Source organism: Lonchura striata, chromosome Z, assembly GCF_046129695.1.
Source record: "Lonchura striata isolate bLonStr1 chromosome Z, bLonStr1.mat, whole genome shotgun sequence".
Classification (NCBI taxonomy): Eukaryota; Metazoa; Chordata; class Aves; order Passeriformes; family Estrildidae; genus Lonchura; species Lonchura striata.
This window is the reverse complement of record NC_134642.1, coordinates 57,512,654-57,535,242: the sequence shown is the minus strand read 5'-3', so window position 1 is coordinate 57,535,242 and position 22,589 is coordinate 57,512,654. Positions and strand designations below refer to the sequence as shown.

The following is a 22,589-nucleotide window of genomic DNA, read 5'->3' as shown; positions in this document are numbered from 1 at the left end:
AGCATGGAAACAGAAACATGTTAGTCAAGCTGTGTGAAAAAAGAAAGGGAAGATGGGTGAGCCAGCACCAGAAGACAACGTGTTGTGAACCTAATGGGCAACAGCAGCAAAGGCATTGGAAGAGGTAGCAGATGAGGCAAGAAGAGTAGGAAAGATGCAAGCAGTGGAACAGGTTGTCAGAAGGTATTCCCCCACTCCTCAAGTGACAGGACAATGGATTACAGTCTTCTGCTAGAATGTGAAATTTTCACAGCACAGGGGCTCAGAGCTGTTCCCTAGACCTGGAGCGGCCAGCCCAGCTGTACCCAGCATGAGGAAAGCAATACCTGTATTCTATATAGGACAACAGGAAAAGTTATTTCTCTTAAGTAATAACAAAATCTGCAGGAGATACAACCTTTAGGGTGAGCTTATTGAGGTGAATTTTCTTTAGCTCTGGTGACCAAACAGGCTGTAATACCTAATCCAATGCCTCAATTTTTCAGAGATATTTGGTGTTGAAGGTGGCTCTGTTGAAGGTGCAGACTACAGGCCTCAGGAAATTCTCTTGGATTCAAGACAATGTGGGGGGTGTGTGTTGGTTGAAAGTAAATTAAAAGGGGAAAAAAAAAAAAAGGGAAAAAAAAGGAGAGGGAAACCCTGCTTATAATCCTATTTACAATGGGCCCAAGGCAATGGCGTCCAAGATCCAGTGTACCTGGCTTCTGCTCCTGTTAATGCATGGCTCATCGTGATTTAAAAAAGGAGCTGCATCTGAGAAAAAACACAATTTTACAAGGTTTCATTTTTTCTTGCTGGCAATCTGGTCTCAACTGGCAAACCCATTAAGTATCTGTTTAAATGTGAATATGGGATTAATACTACTGATTGTAATGGGGTTAACTATGTATGTATAACACAGTGATGTTTATAGCCTCAACTGAACTATAGGGAATGAGACTCTAAGCTATTTATTGAAAACTCACTTCGGTTGCACATTTATGTACAAAGATTTATGTACAAAGAATTTTTAGAATTGATCACCTAACATGTAGATTTCCCTTGAGAACAGACAATGCTCACTCCTCAGTGACCACACCATTTTCTCATCTTTTCTCCTGCCACAGTGGTAGACAATGTAGGAATATTTGTGTGGTTTTGGTTTTGTTTGGTTGGTTGTTTTTGGGGTTTTTTGTGTTTTTTTTTTTTTTTTTTTTGGTTTTTGTTTTTTTGTTTGTTTGTTTGTTTGTTTTTTCCCGGCCGGTACGTGGGGAGCCCCCCTCACCGACCCGACGGTCGCCTCCGGACCAGAGCTTTCTGCAGCCTCGAGCCGCCGCCCTGAGCTGAGACACGGCCGGGACCACCGCGGGGCCGTTCCGTCCGCCCGGGCAATCCCCTCATCCCGGGGTTCCTCGGCATCCAGCATCTCCGGCTCTCCCCCGCCACCTGCACGGCCCTGCGAGGCGTTTACCCCGCAGGCTGCTGAGGCGGACGGGACGGGGGCAGCCGGCAGCCTACCCCCCCTAAGGCTGCCGCGTCGCCGCTGCCCGCACGGGGCCGGTGTCCCCGGGCCGCCGCCGGAGCAGCCCTTGGCGGAGAGGCTTCCCCGGGACGGGGGGGAACCCGACTCCCCTGGCGCGGCCCGTCCCGCCCTCGGGCGCGCTCACTCCCCCGCCCCGTAAGTAGCAGGGCCGCGGCCGTCGGGGCGCAGAGCGGCGGGGATGGGGACCCGCGGCGGGGGACTCTACGTGGGGCGGCGGGCGGCGGCCGTGGGGGCCGCGCTGCTGCTGGCGCTGCTGGCCTCGCTCCTGGCGCTCGCCGCTCTCTACGGGCGCTGCCGGCAGGAGGCGGCGCCGCCGCCGCCCTCGCCCCGCGCCCCCGGCCCCGCCGCCCCTCCGCCGCCCGCTCCTGCTGCCAGCTCCGTTCGCCGCCTGCCCCGCCACCTCCTGCCGCTCCACTACGACTTGGAGCTGTGGCCGCGAGTGCGCCCGGGTCAGGCGGGGCCTTTCGCCTTCACCGGGCAGGTGAACATCACGGTGCGCTGCCTCCAGGACACGGACACGGCGGTGCTGCACAGCGCCGGGCTGCGGAGCCGCGGGGCCGCCGCCGTGCGCGGGCCCCGGTCCGAGCCGGGCGCCGCCGTGGAGGTGGCGGGGCTGCGGCAGGAGGAGGCGGGCGAGGTGGCGGTGCTGGAGCTCCGCGGCCGGCTCCGCGCCGGGCACAGCTACGTGCTGCAGCTGGGCTTCCAGGGCCGGCTGGAGGAGGACCTCGACGGGCTCTTTCTCACCCGCTACACCGACCAGGGGCAGAACAGGTAGGCGGCGGCGGCGGCCGCTGCGGGAACCCCGAGCCCCTGCGCCGACGGCAGCGGGGGTGCTACGGCCGCGGTCGGGGTCGCCCGTGCCGGGAGGCTGCGGGAGCTGGCACCGCGCCGGGCGGAGCTGCTCGCTGTCGGGCGCGGGAGAGGGGACTGACTGCTCCGCGCTGTGTGAGCACCTCCCCGGGAGCGCATCGCGGGCTCCACAGCTTCGGGCTGTGCCCAGGCCGGCTGCTCCGCGCTCCGGAGAGCATCGGCCAGACTGCCCTGGCTCTCCGTCGGCAGGTGACTTGACCTGCAACACGGGCTGGACAACTTCTGGCCTCTCAGTGCCTTTGACTGCAGCGAGGGGGTCAGACGCTATCCGTGCCCAGTGCCTGGGAGATGGAACCCGTCTCAGAATCTTTATCCGGCCCCACACATGTCCGTGTAACACTGACAACTCCCCACCTCCTCAACCTCTGTCTGTGGTGAACCCGGGATTTGGGCAGGAGTTTAGAGACGCTGTCCACATGCAATTTCAGAAGCATGGCGGAGTAGGATGGATGCTTTAAACAGCTGTGCCTTCCTTGTAGGTGCTAATGGCACATGAACTTGTTCAGCTGTTATCAGACAATCCGTGACTTGCATTGTGGGTGCTATCAGGATGCTTTTCTTCTCTTTTGAACTCCAAAGTCAATGCTGGAACAGTGTCCACTTATCAACTAGTCAATCATCTAAATAATTTTCACCCTCAAAACAATCCTTTTCCTTTTCCTTTTCCTTTTCCTTTTCCTTTTCCTTTTCCTTTTCCTTTTCCTTTTCCTTTTCCTTTTCCTTTTCCTTTTCCTTTTCCTTTTCCTTTTCCTTTTTCCTTTTTTATTTATTTTTATTGTTTATTTTTTTTCTTTTTCTTTTTCAAGGAAAAAATGATAATTTGTTAAGCCTTAGAGAAAAGTGCAATATGACTATAAGTATTTTGGGAAGCACATTCTGTTTTTATTTAATTGCTGGTTCTTCATTCACTGATTGTTGTTCACAGGATTATTCCTGCAAGCTAAGAAAAATATAGAATTTTTTTATTTACATAGTTTTATAAATATCCAAATTAGAAAGGAATAAGTACTTAATTACTTAATAACTTAATTCTGTGCCACTGTACTCTCTAATGTGGTATAAATTCAATGAAGTCCTATCTGAGTGATGCCTAAAGATTTTTGGGGTTTAAGTATTTTTTATATATTTGCAGCTTTTTGGACCATTTATATGTGATTACTCAGATCCTGGTATTTTTCTGCTCTTTCTCTTACATTTTAGAGGAATAAGCTAACTTTCCAACACATTCCTGAAATGCTGTTTAGTCTTATTTTCAAGCAGAGGACCTACAAGAAAAACATTTTTTTTCCAGTCAGAATCTGAGAAGACATAACAAGAAGTGGGCCAAAGAAGCCCTGGACCAACTCCAATGGGAAAGTACCTATGGGAAAAATTACCTTTCCAACTGGTCTTCTCATTGGACAATGTTTGTTATGTCCATATTATATGATAACAAATATGATAAATTGTTAAACTTATAAAAGTTGTAGAAATTTGAAACTGGCAAGCCCACAGACCATAAATGTGGAGGCACCTGGAAGCTTCCAATAAATAACTGCTTTTTTATCTTACAGTTTTAATACTGTTGCAAGAGCTTTTCTCTTTTGATATCAGGCAACATAAGAAATACTGAATTAGATGCTGATTCTTTTTTATTCAGGCTGTACATAATTCAGAGTATCTGGAAAAAAAAAAGTTGTTATTAGCCTTGCTGGAACATTAGAAAATAAGAAAAAAGTTTTAAATTATTCAAATAATGTGTATAATTAAGTTTCCAGGTGTTTAGAGGGTTTATGACAAATGCTCCTTTTCATTCCTAGCTCATCATAAAGCTCACCACTTTTTAACCAGAAAGTCTGGCTAAAAAGATGACCGTGGTATTTAGACAATGGAATAAATCAAAGAAAATCCACTGAGTGTAGATGTAATGTACTGTTTTTTTATTTGTTCCCGATAACTGATATTTGGTATTTATTTGTTCCTAATTACAGATATTATTGAATGATTTTGCGTATTTTTTATTTGTCTTTAAAAAAGGTTTCCTCTGAATTGAAGGTATGCAATAGTATATGCAACTATTATATATATTATATATATAAAACTATATTATATAACTATATGTAAAATAGTTATTTTTCCTTCACTAAGACTTAGGTCATCACTTTACCAGCCATTTCCTAACCTGATGTGTTCCAAAAACACTGAAGGGGTTTTGCTTGGAAGAGATACGTTTTGAGTGATTTGTAAGGTCTGTCAAGGTATTAATGACAGAAGAAGTTTGATCCTAATGGATTACATAGATGAGGAGTGATAAAAATCTTTCAGTGCCCTTCAGCTGTCAGTACAAAGCCAGTTACTGTTCTGCAAGGAAACTCACACTTCCAGCAGACTGTCCTGTAATTTTTCTAAAGTGACTTGTACCAGTCTTCAGCAGACCCTTGGGTCCTGCAAAGGCTTTCTGAGTTCAGCACCTGACTGAAACCAACAGCTGTAATAGAAAATGTGACCTCTGTCTATGGTCATGCAGTCCTGTATTTCTGGCATGTGCTAGAAGCCTTAGTGGCTTTTGTGATTTCTGCTTGAGGAACTGCTGAGGATCTCTAATTTCAGAAGAGTCTGAGCAAGGCAAGCTTTGAGAAGTGAAGTCCCTGAAATGTTTGTTCCATCTGAACTTTCTTTTTTATTGGGCATATTTCTTGGTCAGCTAACCCCACTGTTGTTGGTCTGAGTTAGAAAGCTGTTTGGAGTGACAGCTATTTTCAGAAGTCTTAGCCTTACCTCTGTGAAAAAAGAATAAATCAAGGCTACAACTTCACTGAATATTCAACACAGAAATTTTTTGTTATCAGTTTGACTCTATGTGTTTTTACCGATGCTGACAATTCCTACTACCCTCCTGATCATGTCTTATACACAAAAGAAAACACTGAAAAATGGGAGCACTCACTATGGATAAAGGGTAGCCCATATCTGCAGTGCTTGCAGGATCAAAGGAAGTGAAAAGGGAAGAAGCTCACACTTCTCGAGCTTTAAATGTTTGAAGGGTTTCCTCTGGAAATGGGGAATCAGTATTCTGCATGTAGCTGTGGTAGTCCATATCATGATGTGGTAGGCAGAAAGATACAGAAACCAGTTTTGCTCTTCTTTTCTAGTGCTGGTGGCTCAAACATACACAATGCAGGGGTTTTGTTGTTCATTGTTCTGCACAGAGATCTTCTTGCACTACCATAAATGAGCTCATGTGTGCTACTTCAGGGTTAAAGGATCCCATAGGCTTTACTATGAAGTGCAGGCTTTATGCATGTCGCTGTTTGCATCAGTATTTCAAAATCCTTTTGGAATTTTTCTTGGAAACCACTATGCATGCGTCCTGTGCATAAAATACTTGACTGGATAGGGCTAAACAGGCATTCCAAAATGTAACTGAACGCAGTATTTGCACTGATTTTTTATTAGTTGCTTCTGCACCAATTACTAGAATATAGTGCAGATCTGAGTCATTACCCACTTACATATGGGTGCTGTCCCGATGGCTCCCAGCTCATTTGGGATGCCTCAGTGCTAACAATAAACATTTTTGACCTTGGTGTGAATAAACTGCTGGAGAGCACCTCAACTACAACAGAAAAATATTTGCCCTGTAGTAGTGAGGTCACAGAAGCAGGAGATCATTCTGTTCTTGTATGCCCAGCTGCTGGTACTCCTTGGCTGACAGATCTGGAGCTTTGAACACCCTTGCATGTGTATTTTTTCTAATTCTTGGTATGAATTGCCCTCATGTGAACAGCTCAGACGTACAGCTTGTTGAGAGTTCTGCCACAATACATTGATTTATCTTTTACTTTCAGCAAGTGTGTGTTGCAGAAGAGTCAGAGATATCTCCAACAGTTATTTCAGGTTTTAATATTTAACAATTAATAAGTATTAAGTACAAACAGATATTTTAGTATTTAGTAAGTATGGATGGATTAGAAGTCAATGCTCTACACTTAAAGTTGTGATGGCGTACAACGATTATTAACTAAGTTCCCTATAAAAAATCTTTTCTGCATGAAGGCAGAAAATGTCCCCAGCTCTTCCATGTCTGGCACCAGGTAGTCTTACGACTTCAAGGGTAACCTTGAGAGGTATACCCCCTTGAGGGGAGATTGCTGCCCTGCAGCCAGGTGTTGTGGAGGCAGAGCTCAGCAGACTGATAGCTACACATAGTATGGTGCAAAGCGATTGATTTGTAGTCAGTTTTTCTGCTATTAATGCAGTTCCTACCATTTACCAGTCTAGTCCAGTGTCCAGTTTTAGTTTGTTGCTGAATTCTCACTGACAACCTCACACAGTAGGATTAACCTTGATTAGACCTACTTGCTGAGGATCTGAGTGCAGCGAAGCTCACTTGATTCATGCAGGAGGAGTGCATCTGTCACAGTGTGCCACAGAGATCTGCCTCAAGTGAGGTGTAGCTCCTTAGCATAAAGGAGCTTTTATAATATTATTCTGGGCTTGCTGGTCAGTGGGACAGCACTGGTGCTGTATTCACAAGGGAGCTTCTCAGTGGCATTTGTCAGAGTTGTGCAAGTGCATGCATGTGCAGGTAGTTAACATTTATCACTATGTTTTATAAAAATGTGTGTTTAATAATAAAAATGCATGCATTAGCGGGAAGAACATAAAGAGATACAGTCTGCTGTATGGAAAGCTTTAATTGACTCTGTTTTAGCAAACTAACAGAAATGCTCAAATATTTAATCTGGGAAATGCTTGCAAGGAAAAAACCCAAATGCAATTTTAAAAAATTGCTTTTCTCTACAAACATTCAAACTGAACTGGCCATTGGGTATGGGGATTTAGTAATGACTTTAAATAATAGCTGAATCTTTTCCAAATCTGCATATCCATGTGCTTCACTTGCTGCTTTTTCTGATTTGTTGTCTCTATGTGTTATATATGCATTTTAATCAGCTATGGCATACTGAATTAATCTTATTTGCATTTTTAATACAGAATGCTCATTGCCTCCCAAATGGAACCAACGTATGCCAGGAGAGTTTACCCATGTTTTGATGAACCTGCCATGAAGGCTACATTTAATATCAAAATTATCCATGACCCAAGCTATGTGGCTCTTTCCAACATGCCTGCTATTGGTAGGTAAACAACAACTTTATGTATGTCTTTTTCTCCCGCTACGTTACTTTCAAAAAGGGTGCAATTCACCTGAGAAGTTTATGTCACCAAAAAAGTGTTCTGTTGTCTATTTGCTAATGTCTTCAAAAGGCACAGAAAATCTATGCCTATGAGCTTAAAAATCTGGGCACTGTTATTCATAATTCTCTGATGGTAACCATTCCGTTAAACAATTTTATCACTTGTGGTGTGCTCTCCTCTGCCTGCTGGAGGCTGCACAGAGTTTGACGTCTGATATTTACTGCTTCGTTAGTGTGTCTGTCATATTGTGTGATGTAATTTTCAAGCAAAATGGTGTCTCCAGGAATGCAAAGTATGTATTTGTGACATCAAGGGATTCCTTTAATTCTCAATAGATGTTAAGATGTTTATAACAAACAAAAATATTTTTTCCAGGCAGAGACATTCCAGCCTCCTGTGTATGTGCAGAATAGAAACAAGGACTATAAGGCTCTGGAGATGTTCCTTCTGTCCCTTGCTGGGATCTCAACTGGGATGTCTGTGGAGTATAAGATTCCAAACAAATTTTCTAAATTAGTATTCCTAGAGGAACTGTTGGGTCTCTTGCCTCCTTCTTAAAAACTCTTTTTTTGCAGTTCAATGCCATTAGTCTTTATTTTTCAACTAAATAATTTTCAGTCATAAGATTAAGTTTCATGATATTTGCATAGAAACTAAATAACTTAGGAATTATAATAGGTGGGATTGCTGTGACAATCATTGGAAGCATTTTCTACTCCAAAGAATCTTGCCTATGTCCTTCTTACTTCGAGGGAAGGTATCTGATTAAGTATTTAATTCTTAGGCAGACCTGACCAGTATTTTGGTCATAACAGGTTGTATGTTTTAGATAGGTAGCATGGGATAAATTGCCCTCAGCTTGCCCACAGCTTAAAACTGATGGAGTTTGATACCCTTCCAAGACTTTAGTCAGGAAGCCAAAGAGTGAATATTTGCTCCTTGCATGGAAGGTCGCAGCTCTGGTACATGTCAGTAGCAACAAGTCTGGCTCCTTTCCTTCTCCCAGAAACATGAGTTAGTGTAGGAATACACCATATTGAAGAAGGGGGTAAAAAATAAACATGCAGAAAACACAAAATTCCTTGTTTATTATGGAAGAACTTTGGTTTGAGTATTTCTTTGGCTTTTTTCCTAGATGTATCTGAAGTGAAGGATGAAAATGGAAGCCTGTGGAGAGTTACCACATTTAACACTTCACTGAAAATGTCAACTTACTTGACTGCTTTTGTGATTTGTGATTTCGATTATGTCACCAGAACTGAGCGGGGAAATGAGGTATATATGAGGCTGTCTAACACATAATAGAAATTTACCACAGAAGTTGGCCCTCTGGTGCCTTGTGTGGTTTGAAGACATCACAGACATTAACTGTGTAACATTTCCAAACTATCTACTTATGTAGCAAAACTGCTAACATTTGTTCCATAGATATTTCTGCAGAAAGCTTTCCTTTGGAACAATTAGTTATTGTGTTGTCCTGTTCGTTTCATACAACTGCGCAAGTAGGTATGGCCTATGTATGTTAAAATCTAGGAGAAGCTACTCTGCAGAAAGTACTGGTTATAATTCATGATCTTCTTACTTTCTTAGGTGTCTTAGTTGTAAAACATACCCATTTCCACTGCTGTGACTAACCACTGATGTGCCTTGTTCCTCAAGGTCCATTGAGGAGCCACATGGCGACATCAGTAGGCGTAACACTGTGCTCCAAACATTTTGTATACTAGTATATTAACCTTCTATTCCACAGTATGCACTTTTTAGCCTACAAAAGTGACTGTTTTGGGTCTGAAGTTTCTTCATCTGTGAGTATGCACCTTTTTTCTTAAGATTAAAACAGCCAAGGCTTGTTGAGAGGAGCTGTGAAAAAATGTACTGCATGGGCAGCAGTTGCTTCACTTCTTTTCTTTCATTCAAAATCAACAGGGAAAAGATGAATCAAGTTTTTCCAAAATAAGTAGTAAGTTCAAGCATAAAGCTATTAAAGATAGGATTTACTTTATCTCCTTATTAAATGAGAGCACTTCATGGTTCGTTCACTCTCATCCTACTGGGGAAAGGTGGGACAATGTAAATGGACACTGCAGAGATTGTCTAAGGAGCACAGTCTTTTTTAAAGGGAAGATTGGATATGGCATGTGAGACCTGCCATCTCCTGTGTTGAACTTGTTGGGTACTTACAGCTATGGCTGTGGTGGCTTTTTCTTGGGCCTAGTTCTTGGACTGAGTTCTTAGACTGAGGAATCAACAAAGCAGAGTATTCAAATGAGCTGTTTTTCAAAGGGAAAAGGCACTGCCTGTGTTCTGTGAGATTGAGTGGAGAGGGTATTTCACCCCTTGGTTTTGGACAGAGATGCTCAGTTTTTGCCTCCACACTATTTGTGTGACCATGTTTATTGTGCCTGTTTTGATGTTTCTGGTAACCTGAAACACTCAAAGCTCATACTAGGATTAGGATTTTAAGATGCTAGTTGTGTTTAGGTTTTGCAAAATTAAGTGATCAGGTCTTTGAATCTTTTCTGAAGCCTTGGTGGAGAAGAGGGCCTCTCTTGACTGAATATGTTTTGTTTTTTTTTTCCCATTGTGAATTAAATCCTAATGCTTCCCAGTTATGCTTTTAGAGTTTGGCTGTGCAGCTCCTTGTGAGATCATGTGTTGCATTTAGATGCAAGAAATGTGATGATTTTGACCTGCTGGGCACCTGGCAGAGTGTCTCTTGTTCAGAGATACATGATGGAGATATAAACCTTTTCTCAGGCTATTCCATCACTTTTGCGCAAGCAGCTGCTCTCTTCAGCAACGGTACAAAGTTAATGGGCACAGGAGGGGAAAGATTTTTTCCTGCTGTGGTCTTCATTACTCAGAGGTACAGATGTCATGTCTTCAGATGTCACCTGTTCTTTCCCGCAGAGGGGAGGCTAGTGGTCTCAGAGAAAGTTCAGGAGGAGAGAACATGTGCATGTTAGGACTGCAAACACTCTCTGGACATCTATTTCTCTCTCTTCAGGTGGGCTAAACACAAGCTTGTTGCCCAGACACACTCACTGGAATACATTGCTTTAAGTGTGTAATTCTAAATAGTTTTGCAGTGTTTTTCACTTAAGAAAATAAAATCTATGATTTCATTTGTTCCTGCAGTGTATAGTTGTATTCAAATCTTTGTCCTTTTGAAGTACTGGAACTCTGCTAGATTTTAGCAGGATCAGTGTCTGTGCTGCATTGTGTTAAGTCCAGTAAAACTTCAGTTGGACTTTTTTAAATTAAAAACTTCATTGCATGGTCTGGAGTGGACAGACAGCATTTTTCATTTCAACAATGACTCACAGAAGAGAAGCAAAGAAAATGAAATGTAAGGATTGTTTAAAATAATTCTTCCTTGTTTTATTTCAGATACGTATTTGGGCCCGGAAGGAGGCAGTTAAAAATGGGTATGTTGACTATGCTTTAAATATCACAGGCCCAATATTTTCATTTCTGGAAGACATACTTAATGTCAGCTACCCTCTGCCAAAGACAGGTGAGATGCCTTATTTTCTGGAATGGATCAGAAATGGCTGCTGATGGTGGAATGCTCACAGAAGCTATGGGTTTTTTTTCAGGGTTCTCCTTTTACAGTGTACCACATTCGTGGAATAAACCCCCTAAACTTTAAATCACTGGATTCTCCTTTCTGTCTCATGGCTTTTGCTAACCTATAACTCAACATTCTTATCTTTGCATTCCACTTATTCTTTTAAAGACAATTTTCCTAATAAAAGGGGCAGGTTGTACAACAAAGTGGGTTGAAAGGTGTAGTTCAGTCACATGGGCTGTCTTTGGGATCACAGATCACAAAATGCAAGGGTGTTGTAGTTTCTATGTCCTTTAAGTAAATCCACACTGCCTATATGCAGCCTATGTCGCCACAAAGCATTCCTTGCTTTCTTCAGTATCTTCTGGTCTTGTCTTGGGTGTTCCTACACATTCCTCCCCAGAAAAACAGGGAGGATTGCCCTGCAGGAAAACATTGTCTCTACTTCAAATGGACATTGGGTAAGTTGGTTCAGTCAAACTTCAGTCAAAAAAAAAATGATGACACCATGTAGTTTCACTGTGCTGTTTGTTTGCTACTTGTGCTTGGATTCTCAAGGGTTTCAGCATTAATATTATGGGAAAATGGGTAGAATATTGAGAAGACAGTAAACAGTTCTTATCTAAAATTACTTCTCAGCCTACCAATTATTTTAGAACATTGCAGGACTGGGGGAAAGGAATTTCCCTCTTTTCTTGACTGGATAGTTTGTTATTTGTCAAATCTGTAGTTTGGCACTTGAAAGAAATAAATTTTATTATGTGTGAATTTTTTTATCTCGGTATATTTCTAATGACTTGTAGAATTAAGCACTATACTTCCTTTGGAAAATGCAATATATGCAGTCTACACTCTTCTAATTTTCTTGTTTTAGTAATCTTACAAGCTAGTCAAGGGCTATAGATTCTTCTGTTTCATGCTTGCGTTCTTGTGTTTAGCAGCAATGTCGATACATTAATTAATTAGCATAAAACTATTACACAACAGAAGTAGAGAAACAGTATTGTAGACTTCCTGCTAGGCAGGATTTCAGTTTCAGAGAGGGCTGTAATACCATTACAATCTCCACTGTAATGCCATGCAATATCCACTGGATTTCCCAGTGTCTTTCTTTGAAGTTTCACTTAAAAAATAGTAAAATTAGACCAATCTGCCTCCTTGTAAATGCAAGAGATTTCTATTGCAAACTCCAAATGTGAAATTAAGAAGGAGCACATTTAAATACAGGGGTCTTCAAGGGTTTCTGTACACCTGATTTTAATGCCATTGTAAGTGAGATCTCCTGCCCCAAGGCTGGATAAGGGCTGTCTCTCCAAAAGTGAAATACTTTTGCTGTAAAATGGAGGCAATAATCCCAATTGAGATGCAGTCTACTTGTAATGGGATTCAGCACCATGCTTGCATTAATTGCCTTACTTTTTGACAGCAGCTTTCTTGTGGTCAGCTGCCTCTAAATGCTTTGTAACCTTTTCCAAATTTTGATTTTTGCTGCTGGGTTTAAACAGTATGTGTTTCCTTGAGACCCTAATTGTTTTGTCTGGCTCTCACATTTGAAAAGTAATCCCTGTACTTAAGGCAGAAAGGGCAGTACAGAGGTGACAATCTTGCTGTGTACATAAAGAGATGATGTTTCTAAGGCACCTTTCAAACAAGAGTGTAAAAGATACCTCTTCTCACACAGCTCAAAGAGCAAGACTTTTTTTTATCAGTTGCTAGGCTGAAAAAAAGGTAATTATTATCCTACCCAAACACAGGAGAAACACCCAGAGAAAGAGTTCTGACAGCAATGAACATATATTCTCTTCTAACCACAATTTTCATTTAGAACATTTGTAGGTAGAAAATACAGTACAGATCTGGGCTTTGTGGGAATTAATTATGTGGCTTCCTGAAAGAATGGCATCGTAGGTGAAAAGCATGACAAGAAGAAATTTCAGTGATCATATGCAAGTTTTGCTGTAATGCCACAAAGAAGCACTACCATGTATTATCCTTCAGTGGGGTGCTGATCCAGTGTGAGCATTAACATTGTGAGCACTTTATTTATGAAAATGTTTAAGATAACACTTTTTTGTGTGTGTGTCTGTTTGAATCAATTTAGATCTGGTCGCACTGCCTGATTTTGGAGCAGGTGGTATGGAAAACTGGGGGCTAATGATTTTCCAAGAAGCATCGTTGATGAACCTCCCAAGTGATGAATTCACAAGCAGGAAGGCAATGATTGCCTTAATTGTGTCACATGAACTAGGACACCAGGCATGTGGTAAAAATTCTATACATGTATTTACATTATTTGCCTGTGACATTTTTTCCTCACAGTTTGCTGATGATGCAGTTATTGATTAATAGAAGCAAAATAATCACTTAGCAGTAGAGAGTGTATATGAGCACCAGAGAACTGAAAGCCTATTTGATCATATGTTCTGCTGATAAAGCAATGTTAAAAGTAGGTTCTCTCATCTTACAGACTGATTGTACAAGACTCATTGATGCAAAACTGTTAATGAGATACTTTTTTTTTCTTACACAGTATTTGAATGACATGAGAGAAGGACACTAGGGATGTAGGGATGACAGTACTCTCCATACAATGAACTTACCATTTTGTTAGGACACTCATACTGAGTTTATCAGTATTCTTTTATAGTGGCAGTGCATGTACATATTGCAAAGGGTATTTGTTTTTCTGTAAGACACAGCCCATAGTAAAATAGAACAAAACTAATGTAAAAATACTTTGGCCTGGATCTTTGCCCAGATTTCATAGAGATTTATGAATTCTTTCTTACTTTATTTGCAATGATAATACAATTGCACTTCCTTATTGACAATGTTTAATTTCCTGTTATTTGACAGAGCAACAATTATTTACACTTAGTCAGTAAAATCAGCAAAAAAAGCTTAACTTGGCTAGTGCACTTTTATGCCTTTCTGACAAGGTCTGTACCTTTGCATACGTTCAGATGAGCAGAGTGTTTTTACTGAGGCCAAAGAAATAATACAATAAACTTGTAGTTCTGTTTTTTAACAATTAGAAAATAAAATGTAAATCCAGAAAGGATCAGTTTTTTGTTAAGTATTAAATGCCAGATATGAGTACACAGCAGCTGTTTCAGAAGATTTGTACTTGGCCTGAGAGGGGTTTGCTGGTTTTGGAAATGGTTATTTCCCCAGTTTTGTGTATCATTCCTTTGACAATTTCTCTTTGTTAAGAGCATGGAAAGATGATTTTGTAATTGTTTGATAAATGCCCTACTTTTAATAATAGCCTGGTATGATATTTTAGAAATTTAACTTATAGTGAGAAGTCTTTAAAATGAAATATTCTTTATGAATTACATAATGCACTGAGATTGATCCTCATGGTATGAAATTGTAAATTAAGCAATTTAAAAATTACTGCTCTGAACCTCTTGACTTTTTCTAAAGTACATCTTTTTCTACTGAATTTTCACTACCTGAAGGAATGTTCATCATTTTATTCAATTTACATGTAGACATTAAATAAATTTACTTCATCAGCCTGTTTATGTGTGTTTAACCAGAAAAAGCTGTTTAACCTGCAAAAACTGGAAAACAGCACTCCAAGGAGATTTTGAGATGTTTTATCTTTTAATTTAAGTGGTTTGGAAATCTGGTTACAATGAACTGGTGGAATGATTTGTGGCTTAATGAGGGCCTGGCAACTTATTTTGAGTACCTGGGAGCTACCTTTGTTGAACCCAAGCTTTCCCTGGTAAGTGCCTATGCAAAGTTCCATCACGTAAGAAAGGTGTGGGAGATGGGATTTAATTGAACAGTGCTATTATAAACTTCACTCCTTGGGGAAAGACCAGTAGGTCTTGCTTCTATCCCTGTAGGTCTCCATCTGTGGGGGCACCGTGATCATATCCAGCCCTCTACAGCTGGTGCAGAGAACAGGTGGACAGCTGGGGTTCTGCAGTAGCAAGGAGTGGGTGTTTGGCCCTAGATCTGTCATGTAGCAAACCCAGATTTCTCTCCTGGATCCTTTTGTAGCTGATGGTTTTCCTCCTCACCTGCCACACTCTTTTCTAATTATCCCAGTCCTCAGGTATCTTTACCAGGCAGAGATTAGGCCAGGTCATTTTGAGTCTGCTTACTCCACTGCGTCCCTGGATGTCTGGTTGTAGATAAGATCAATACAGTTCACGTAGCTAATCCAACAGCAGGGTAAAATTCCTTCCCATTCTGCCCAAATGGGAATAAGTATAAATCCCATGGCATATTAGAAGACTCTGTCCACTGTTAAACTGAGAGACAGATGGATAGGGGCTGGTAATTGCAGTCATGAGATGAGGTGCACTTCTCCATGCAATTAAATGTCTGTTCATGGTGCCATTAGCTTCTGAAGGAAGAAAGGGCCTTAAATCTGGGCAGTTGCTCCAGGGTGCTTTTTATTTGGCTAAGTTGAAACACCTTTTGTTAATTTCCTTTTTGCATTCACCAAAGCTCTTAATTACATGTTTGATTAGAAACAAATAAAGGCATGCAAAACAATTTCTGTCAGGAGGATTTCTAGGTTACAGGATATGCCTATCTTCTTTTTTTAATTTCAACAACAGCTCACTTTATTCTTTGCAATAAAGTGTCTTAATACCACTAAAAAGTGTAAAGGTTCCAAATTTTAAATTGGAAATAAATTATTGACTTCTTTTTAATTAAAACATTTAATTTAGAAGCTTGCCTTTCTGAAATCAGCAGTTGTAATTTATGTCCATAAAGTAAATATTAACACTGGGCAATTGTTCTGTTTGATACATTGCAGTTAGGTAATATGCTTTGGGAAAGTAGACTAAATCACTTAAGTGTAAGAATATAGGCCTTTCTTGCAAAGTTTTGTGAGTCGTAAATGTTCACAGAGTCACAGAATGGCTGAGGTTAGAAGGCACATGTGGAGGTAATCTTGTCCAGCCTCCCTCAACAAGCAGGGCCACACAAGATCCAAGTGCCCAAGACTGCCCAGACAGCTTTTGAATGTCTCCAAGGATGGAGGTTTCATAACCTCTCGGGGCAACCTGTGGAAATGCTCAGTCACCTTCACAGTGAAAAAGCTGTTCCTGGTGTTCAGAGAGAACCTCCTGTGTTTCAGTGTGTGCCCATTGCCTCTGGTCCTGTCACTGGGCACCACTGGAAAAGCCTTCTCTGTCCTCTGCTCAGCTTCCCTTCAGGTGCATACACTGGCAAGATCCCTCTGAGCCCTCTCTTCCTCAGACTGAGCAGTTCCAGCTCACTTAGCCTGTTCTTAGAGGAGAGGTGCTCCACTCCCTTCTCTGTGCTGTTGACTGTGGTAGGTGACAATTACTCAGGAGACATTTTCTGAGGAGACACTTTCCTTCCCTATTTCTCATGGGGTGACAGCAGCAATGCCACATTGCTAAACCCTGGTACCTTCAGTAGCTTAGGTTTTAGGTTATTGCTCAGGGTTGCAGCAAAAGAAATGGGGAATTTAGGAGGAATATGTTGCCATATTCATAACAGCAGTAAATGAAATACAGGCTTTCAGTTTTCAGTATTTGTTCATTTGCTGTTTAATATAGTTGACTTATTTTTGCCTGAGGATTTCATTGTAACTGACTGTCAGGCCCAAGCCCATAGTACTTTGAAGATGTAATATTTTCACTGATCACTGGTGCTGCATGTAGAAAATGTCAGGATCATGTATGTAGTCCCCTGTTCTTCAGTAGAAAGCTAGGGAGTTGGGGAGCTTGTTTATAGACAAATTATTCCTAATAGTGCTAATTCCTCATTATCTCCAGAGAATTAGTATCTTCTGTTCATCTCACATGACAAGATTTGTCTTCTTCTTGCAGGATAAAATCTTTTATGCTCATGTAGTACAACCTGTCTTAAGGGAAGACAGTGAAATAGCTCGATCACTGTCAGAGAGTGAAGACAAGATCAAAGGATCTTTTTCTTTAATGTCTCTGTTTGACAACATCACATACAGCAAGGTAAAAATCCAGAAATTTTTTCCCATTTATTGCAGATTCTAAGCTAATGTCACAAGGTAGATTTGGAAGGAACTGAACAAAACTATTTTGTCATGCAAAATGTGTTTCAGCACACGTTCAGCACACACAAATTTATTGGGTGTTGCAAGTCTACTTGGCTATGAAGGAAGACGTGAAAATATTTTTAACATCTGTAAAATATGAAGTGTGGATGTAGACCAACTAGCATCTCTGGAACATTTTAAATCATATTGCAACAGTAATTGCAATAATAATTTTTTTTTTTTTTTCATTTTTTTTATTTTGTACTCTAGGGGGCTTCTATAACCTGGATGCTTTCTGTTTTCCTGACTGAAAAGTTGTTCATCAGAGCACTTATTGTAAGTTTGAAAAAATAACCCCCTTTGTCTTGATTTATACATTTGAAAATGCCAGTTGTACAAAAAAAACTTGCCTTGCTAATGGTTTTCATCGAACCTCTGTGACTTCTGATGTTTCTCTTTGTTTCCCCACAGTCATATCTGAAAGAATTTTCTTTCTCAAATGCTAATCAAGATAATCTGTGGACCCACATCCAGATGGTACTCATTTTATGTCTCTAGTGTTCTTTCCCTTTGGCACAATCCGGATTTAAGGCATAAACTGTTTGTAGAAGACTGCATTGAAATGTGGCTATCTGTAGTGCAGTCTTTGTCCTACATAAAATTTCCTTTGCCAGTTCTCCCAGCTAATGTCTTTTTAAGCATTTATTTGGCTGCTTTGATGCAGCTGAGATCAGTGGGACAGAGTACATGGAGTAGAGACATGAGATAGGAAATCAGGACCAGGCAAAGTTTTGGGTTCCATGGTCATTACATTAGCCTACATGAAATCACATAGTCTATTGTTCTGGAGCTTGGATTTTGCTAGATCAGAGTGTGTGATGCCTTGGGCTTGATGATCAAAGATGCTGGTATGTTCAGATCAGGAAAGTCTATATCCAGGGCAGTAGCTCAGCATTTCACCCTTCAGTGATTTTGGCAAAGATCTGACAAAGAAAACAAATGCTAATATTAGGTTATTTTTTTTTAAATCCCCCTTCCTGGTCCTCTAAAGAAGGCTTCTGTTGTGTTTCAGATTTGTCTTAGGAATGGGAGTGCTAAAATTTCAGATGTGCAATTCAGATATATTTTATACCAGTGAAGACTGAAACAATTCACACTAGTTTGGACTCCAGCTTAATGTCTTTCCAAATTTGTCTTCACTTATTCAGTTTGTTTGTTATGTCACTTAAATATATTTGTGTTCAATCAGTTCTATTTGAGTGAAATTAACTAATCAAATCTATCATAGCCATAGAGATGTGTAAGTATATTAACACTAAAAATTGAAAGATTTGCAGCAGATTGTAGAATGAAAAGTGTCATCTCAGTGTTTCATAATTACTGAAAAAGGTTTATGCCTGCATTATGTCTTTATTAGGATGTCAGAAAGATTCCTTGGAATTTGCTACATTGATTTTTTGCACCAAGGGCAATTTTTTGGGCCAAAGACCAGCAAGCTGCTAAGCATTATTTTCTCTACTGCATTAGAAACACTCCCAGAAATTCACTGAAGCAATATCAGTAAATACCTTGTTCATCATAAGTATTTCTAATTTGTCTTTCTCTTTCAGGTTGTAGATGCACAGGATGAAGTTCAGTTGCCTGCACCTGTAAAACAAATAATGGATTCCTGGACATGCCAAAATGGGTTTCCAGTTTTAACATTAAATCTAACTACCGGAACAATCAGACAGGAACAATTTTTTAATAAAAACAATAGAAAGAGTACTGATTCTTACAAGTATGTTTAGCTTCTGTTTTTATTGTATGCTTATACCCCATTTTTTGCAGGAAATGCTTCAGTTACAATAACATGTTCTGATTTTTAAATTTATGTTTTTTTTCTTGTGACAAGCAGTCAAGTAAAATCTGTTTGAGATTTTGCTGGTGTTTTGCAGTAGTTCTGCAAATTCTGCTTGCTTTTTCCAAAAAGTTGCTTTCCTCTGGAATAGTGACTTTTCCAGCCACATAATAATAAATCAGACGTTGGTGATGAGCGTGTTGCAGGGAGGATTTTTGCCTGGCATTTTCTTTCTTCCTCATCCCTGAGGTTTACAGACTGGGGACCTGGATGAACCATGCTTAGCTTCTTTCCAGTGCACACATTCTCAGTCTCTTCTGCCTGACAAGGATAGAAGGGTTGCATTTAAATACTTAAATAAATTACTAGTTTCTCAGAAAAGTGCTGATACCTGAACAACAGTTTTAAGTTCTTGTCAGTGAGCATTGCTAAGTGTCTGGGGCTTTTGAAAACTAATTTAGATGTCTGAAAATGATGATAGAAGTAGCTGCCTCTTGTCACCCACTTTAGAAACTCCTGGCTAGGGTTTGAGCATTTATGAAGAAGCAGTTGATATGAGTTTTGGGGTGTATGGATGGAGCCCATGAGATGAAAAAGTGCAAAGGAGAGCAAAATCCAAACCAGTTTTTTCTTGGAAATTATTGCTGGTAATACAAACAGACAAAAGGAGTTTTGACACGAGCCACAGGGTTTCCTTTGCTCCCAATCTCCAGGAACTGTAAAGCATTAATTCATTCAATATTCTTGGTTAGCTCAGATAAGGCATTCCAAGTCACAAGTGTGAAGTCCTGTACAGTTAGCAAGCACAAATTATCATGTGAATGTAAGAAAGCCCAGAACCTGTACTACAGAATTTTTCAGGCGTTTGAAGCTTTCATCTCTTTTACCAGAAAGAAGTTTTACATTCCCTCAGAAAAGAAATTACAGTTGTTGGAAAGACAGTTGTATTGATTTCTTGGGACCTTTTTTTGGTAGATATGCTTCTGAAAAGTAGCTTTAAGGTCTCCAGAAATAAGGTGATGTGTAATAAGTGGGGAGAATAAAATTACTGCCTGGATAAGGAAAGACAGCACAGAAAGACAATGGTATTGAAATACCTAGCCCTGAACAATATTATTTTTATTGCCATGCTAAAGCTCCCTTTTGGAGAAGATAAATGCTGATCCAGCAGAAGTACCATTATTTGATAAAGTTGCATGCATCAAAGAGGATAAAAGGTAGATGGAGATTCTTGTAAAATGGAACTAATCTGCACTGTAGTTTAGCATCAGCTAAGAGAGATTTTTAAGTATAAGAATTTTAATCAAGTCCTTTTATTTATTAAGTAACACCTGGATTGTTCCTATTTCTTGGATGAGAAATGGATCATCACAACCCTTAACCTGGCTAGATAAAAGCAGCAGTAAGTAATGTATTTGTTTGCACATTCTAAAACCAAAGTGATGAGAACTCTCCAAAGTCTTTTTTAAAAGTAGGACATATTTGAATTGAATAGGGAGATAAAACTTTTATACAGAAATGTCTTTGTTTATCTCTTGTAATGATTTTGTGTTACAAAATAGTGGTAGATTTTTCAATTAGGTCATTATAATGTTCTTTTCTATGTTGCATCAAACTTAAGTATAATCTTGAGATTTTAGTAATATGGTACAACACATTTTATGGGTAGAGATTTCCACAGAAATTTGGATTTTATATTTTTTTTACATAAATTCAAACTTTTAGACACTCATGCTTCTGTAATATTCTTCCCTCAGATCTTATTGAGGTTAATGACAGCTTTTGAACATAGTCAGGATCTCAGCTGTGAAATACCAGAAAATTATCAGCTCAAGTAGTAGATACAAGACTGAAAAAATAACACTGGTTTTGGGAAGTAACCCAAATATTGTTACACATTATTATCTGTAATAACAAAAAAATTCATGGTTTTGACATAATTTAATTTGTTTATTCAAATTAAATTTAAAATTATCAAAATAGTAGGATTTTTCAAGTTTTAAAGTCTTATAATAGAAAGTGATTTTATGGGCATCTCCAACCAAATTAAAAATTCAGTTCTTTCTGAACTCACTACTTTCTGATAGCTTTTTATAGGAAAGAAAAAGTATAATAATTAAAATGGGGCAATCATTTTGCTTTGGCAAGTCAGGCATGCATCAAGTTTTAGATGAGTTACAAGAAGATGCAGAGACTAATGCAGTGGAACGCTTAAGAACAAATCTTCAATATGCTGTGCGTATTGCAGCTCTCCACCCTTGGTTTGCAGGGGTTAAAAGTTACTTCCTCTCTTTTTTAGGCAGTAAGATAGCTTGAGTGATCATTAATTCGACTGTATACAGACAGGCAAATAAGAAAAAATGCATGTATATTTCTCTGAACACAGAATGAATCTTGCAGTATTTGCTCTGTCTAAGCAAGTACTTGCTCTGTGTAAACACTGGAGTCTGAGTCCTCTGTTCAGAGTAAAGCACTGATGGGTGTAGATTACTCACCAGTATTGATTTACTGTTCTAACAGAGTTTGCCTTCTCAAATCAGGATGTGAAAACAGAATACTCTTCTGATGAGGCAGCTTAGAGCCTTCAAGGCTGCACTGGCTCCTTCAAAGCACTGTAGGCTCTGGGAGCAGTCCCTCAGGCGAGAACATCTGAATAAGTAGTGAGATGGACTGCAGGAGGAAGCTGCTAGTGAGTGATGCAACTCAAAAGGATTATGGGACTATCTTCTTTAAAATAAGCAGTTTCAATTACTTGTCTCTTGGTGAAACTTAATAGGTTTTGGGGGTTTTTTTCCTTGATCTGCATTTTTCTGAATACTGGTAAGTGGTCATTTCTTCTGTGAGGTGCTGAGCACTGTGTTTTGGAGCTGGGAGCAGTAGGTGTGCTGTGAGTCCTTGCTCTACAACAGGTGTGGGAAGATATTTTGCCTTATCCTGAGAGTTTGTTCTCAGGGCAGACTTTCTGAACTCTCACAGCTGCCTTTAAGCTAAAAGGGCTGGAGCAAAATGGATATTCAGCCTACTCCTTAGAATCCCAAGGTGCTCAGTACATGGGGAATCATTGGCTTGTTGAAGTCATCCTGCTGTGCAGAGCAGAGATCTCAATTCCACTGAGCTTCTGAGGGATTCTTTTTGAGTCCAGCCTCAAACTTGTGTCTCATGTCTCAGAGAAGCACCAAATCCATTGTTTGTAAATTCAAAAGAAGCAGTGCATGGAAAACAAAATGATATGTTCTAATGTCACTTTACAGAGATGTTTCCTGAAATGCAAGTACCAGAGTCAGAATATGACTGGATCTTGCTAAATGTAAATTTAAGTGGATACTACAGAGTGAACTATGACCAATTAAACTTGAAGAGATTAGCACGGTTACTAGAAAATGACCCAAAGGTAAGATGATTTTTGTTTTCTCAAGCTTATGAGCAAACTCTTTCCATATATTTTTTCATGCAGATTTTACCTGGATTCACATTGATGAAACCTTGGAATAATGACAAACTCACCATTGCACCACTAAAGTCACTGGCTTTTTGTAGTGGATAGATGACAGGCCTAAACAGTTTCAGATAAGCATGAAAAAAAACTTTA

At 40.1% G+C, this 22,589-nt stretch overlaps 1 protein-coding gene across 1 annotated transcript in view; it reads left to right on the top strand.

The window, feature by feature from the left end:
- Positions 1–1,700: 1,700 nt before the first annotated feature.
- Positions 1,701–22,589, top strand: part of LVRN (laeverin) — a 34,333-nt gene continuing 13,444 nt past the window's right edge. The window contains exons 1-12 of the mRNA XM_077790376.1: positions 1,701–2,293; positions 7,370–7,512; positions 8,709–8,848; positions 10,964–11,090; positions 13,246–13,400; positions 14,767–14,880; positions 16,976–17,116; positions 17,431–17,496; positions 17,632–17,697; positions 18,771–18,940; positions 20,326–20,402; positions 22,252–22,391. Of these exons, the coding sequence (XP_077646502.1) occupies positions 1,701–2,293; positions 7,370–7,512; positions 8,709–8,848; positions 10,964–11,090; positions 13,246–13,400; positions 14,767–14,880; positions 16,976–17,116; positions 17,431–17,496; positions 17,632–17,697; positions 18,771–18,940; positions 20,326–20,402; positions 22,252–22,391 (1,932 nt within the window). The remainder of the gene's footprint in view (positions 2,294–7,369; positions 7,513–8,708; positions 8,849–10,963; positions 11,091–13,245; positions 13,401–14,766; positions 14,881–16,975; positions 17,117–17,430; positions 17,497–17,631; positions 17,698–18,770; positions 18,941–20,325; positions 20,403–22,251; positions 22,392–22,589) is intronic.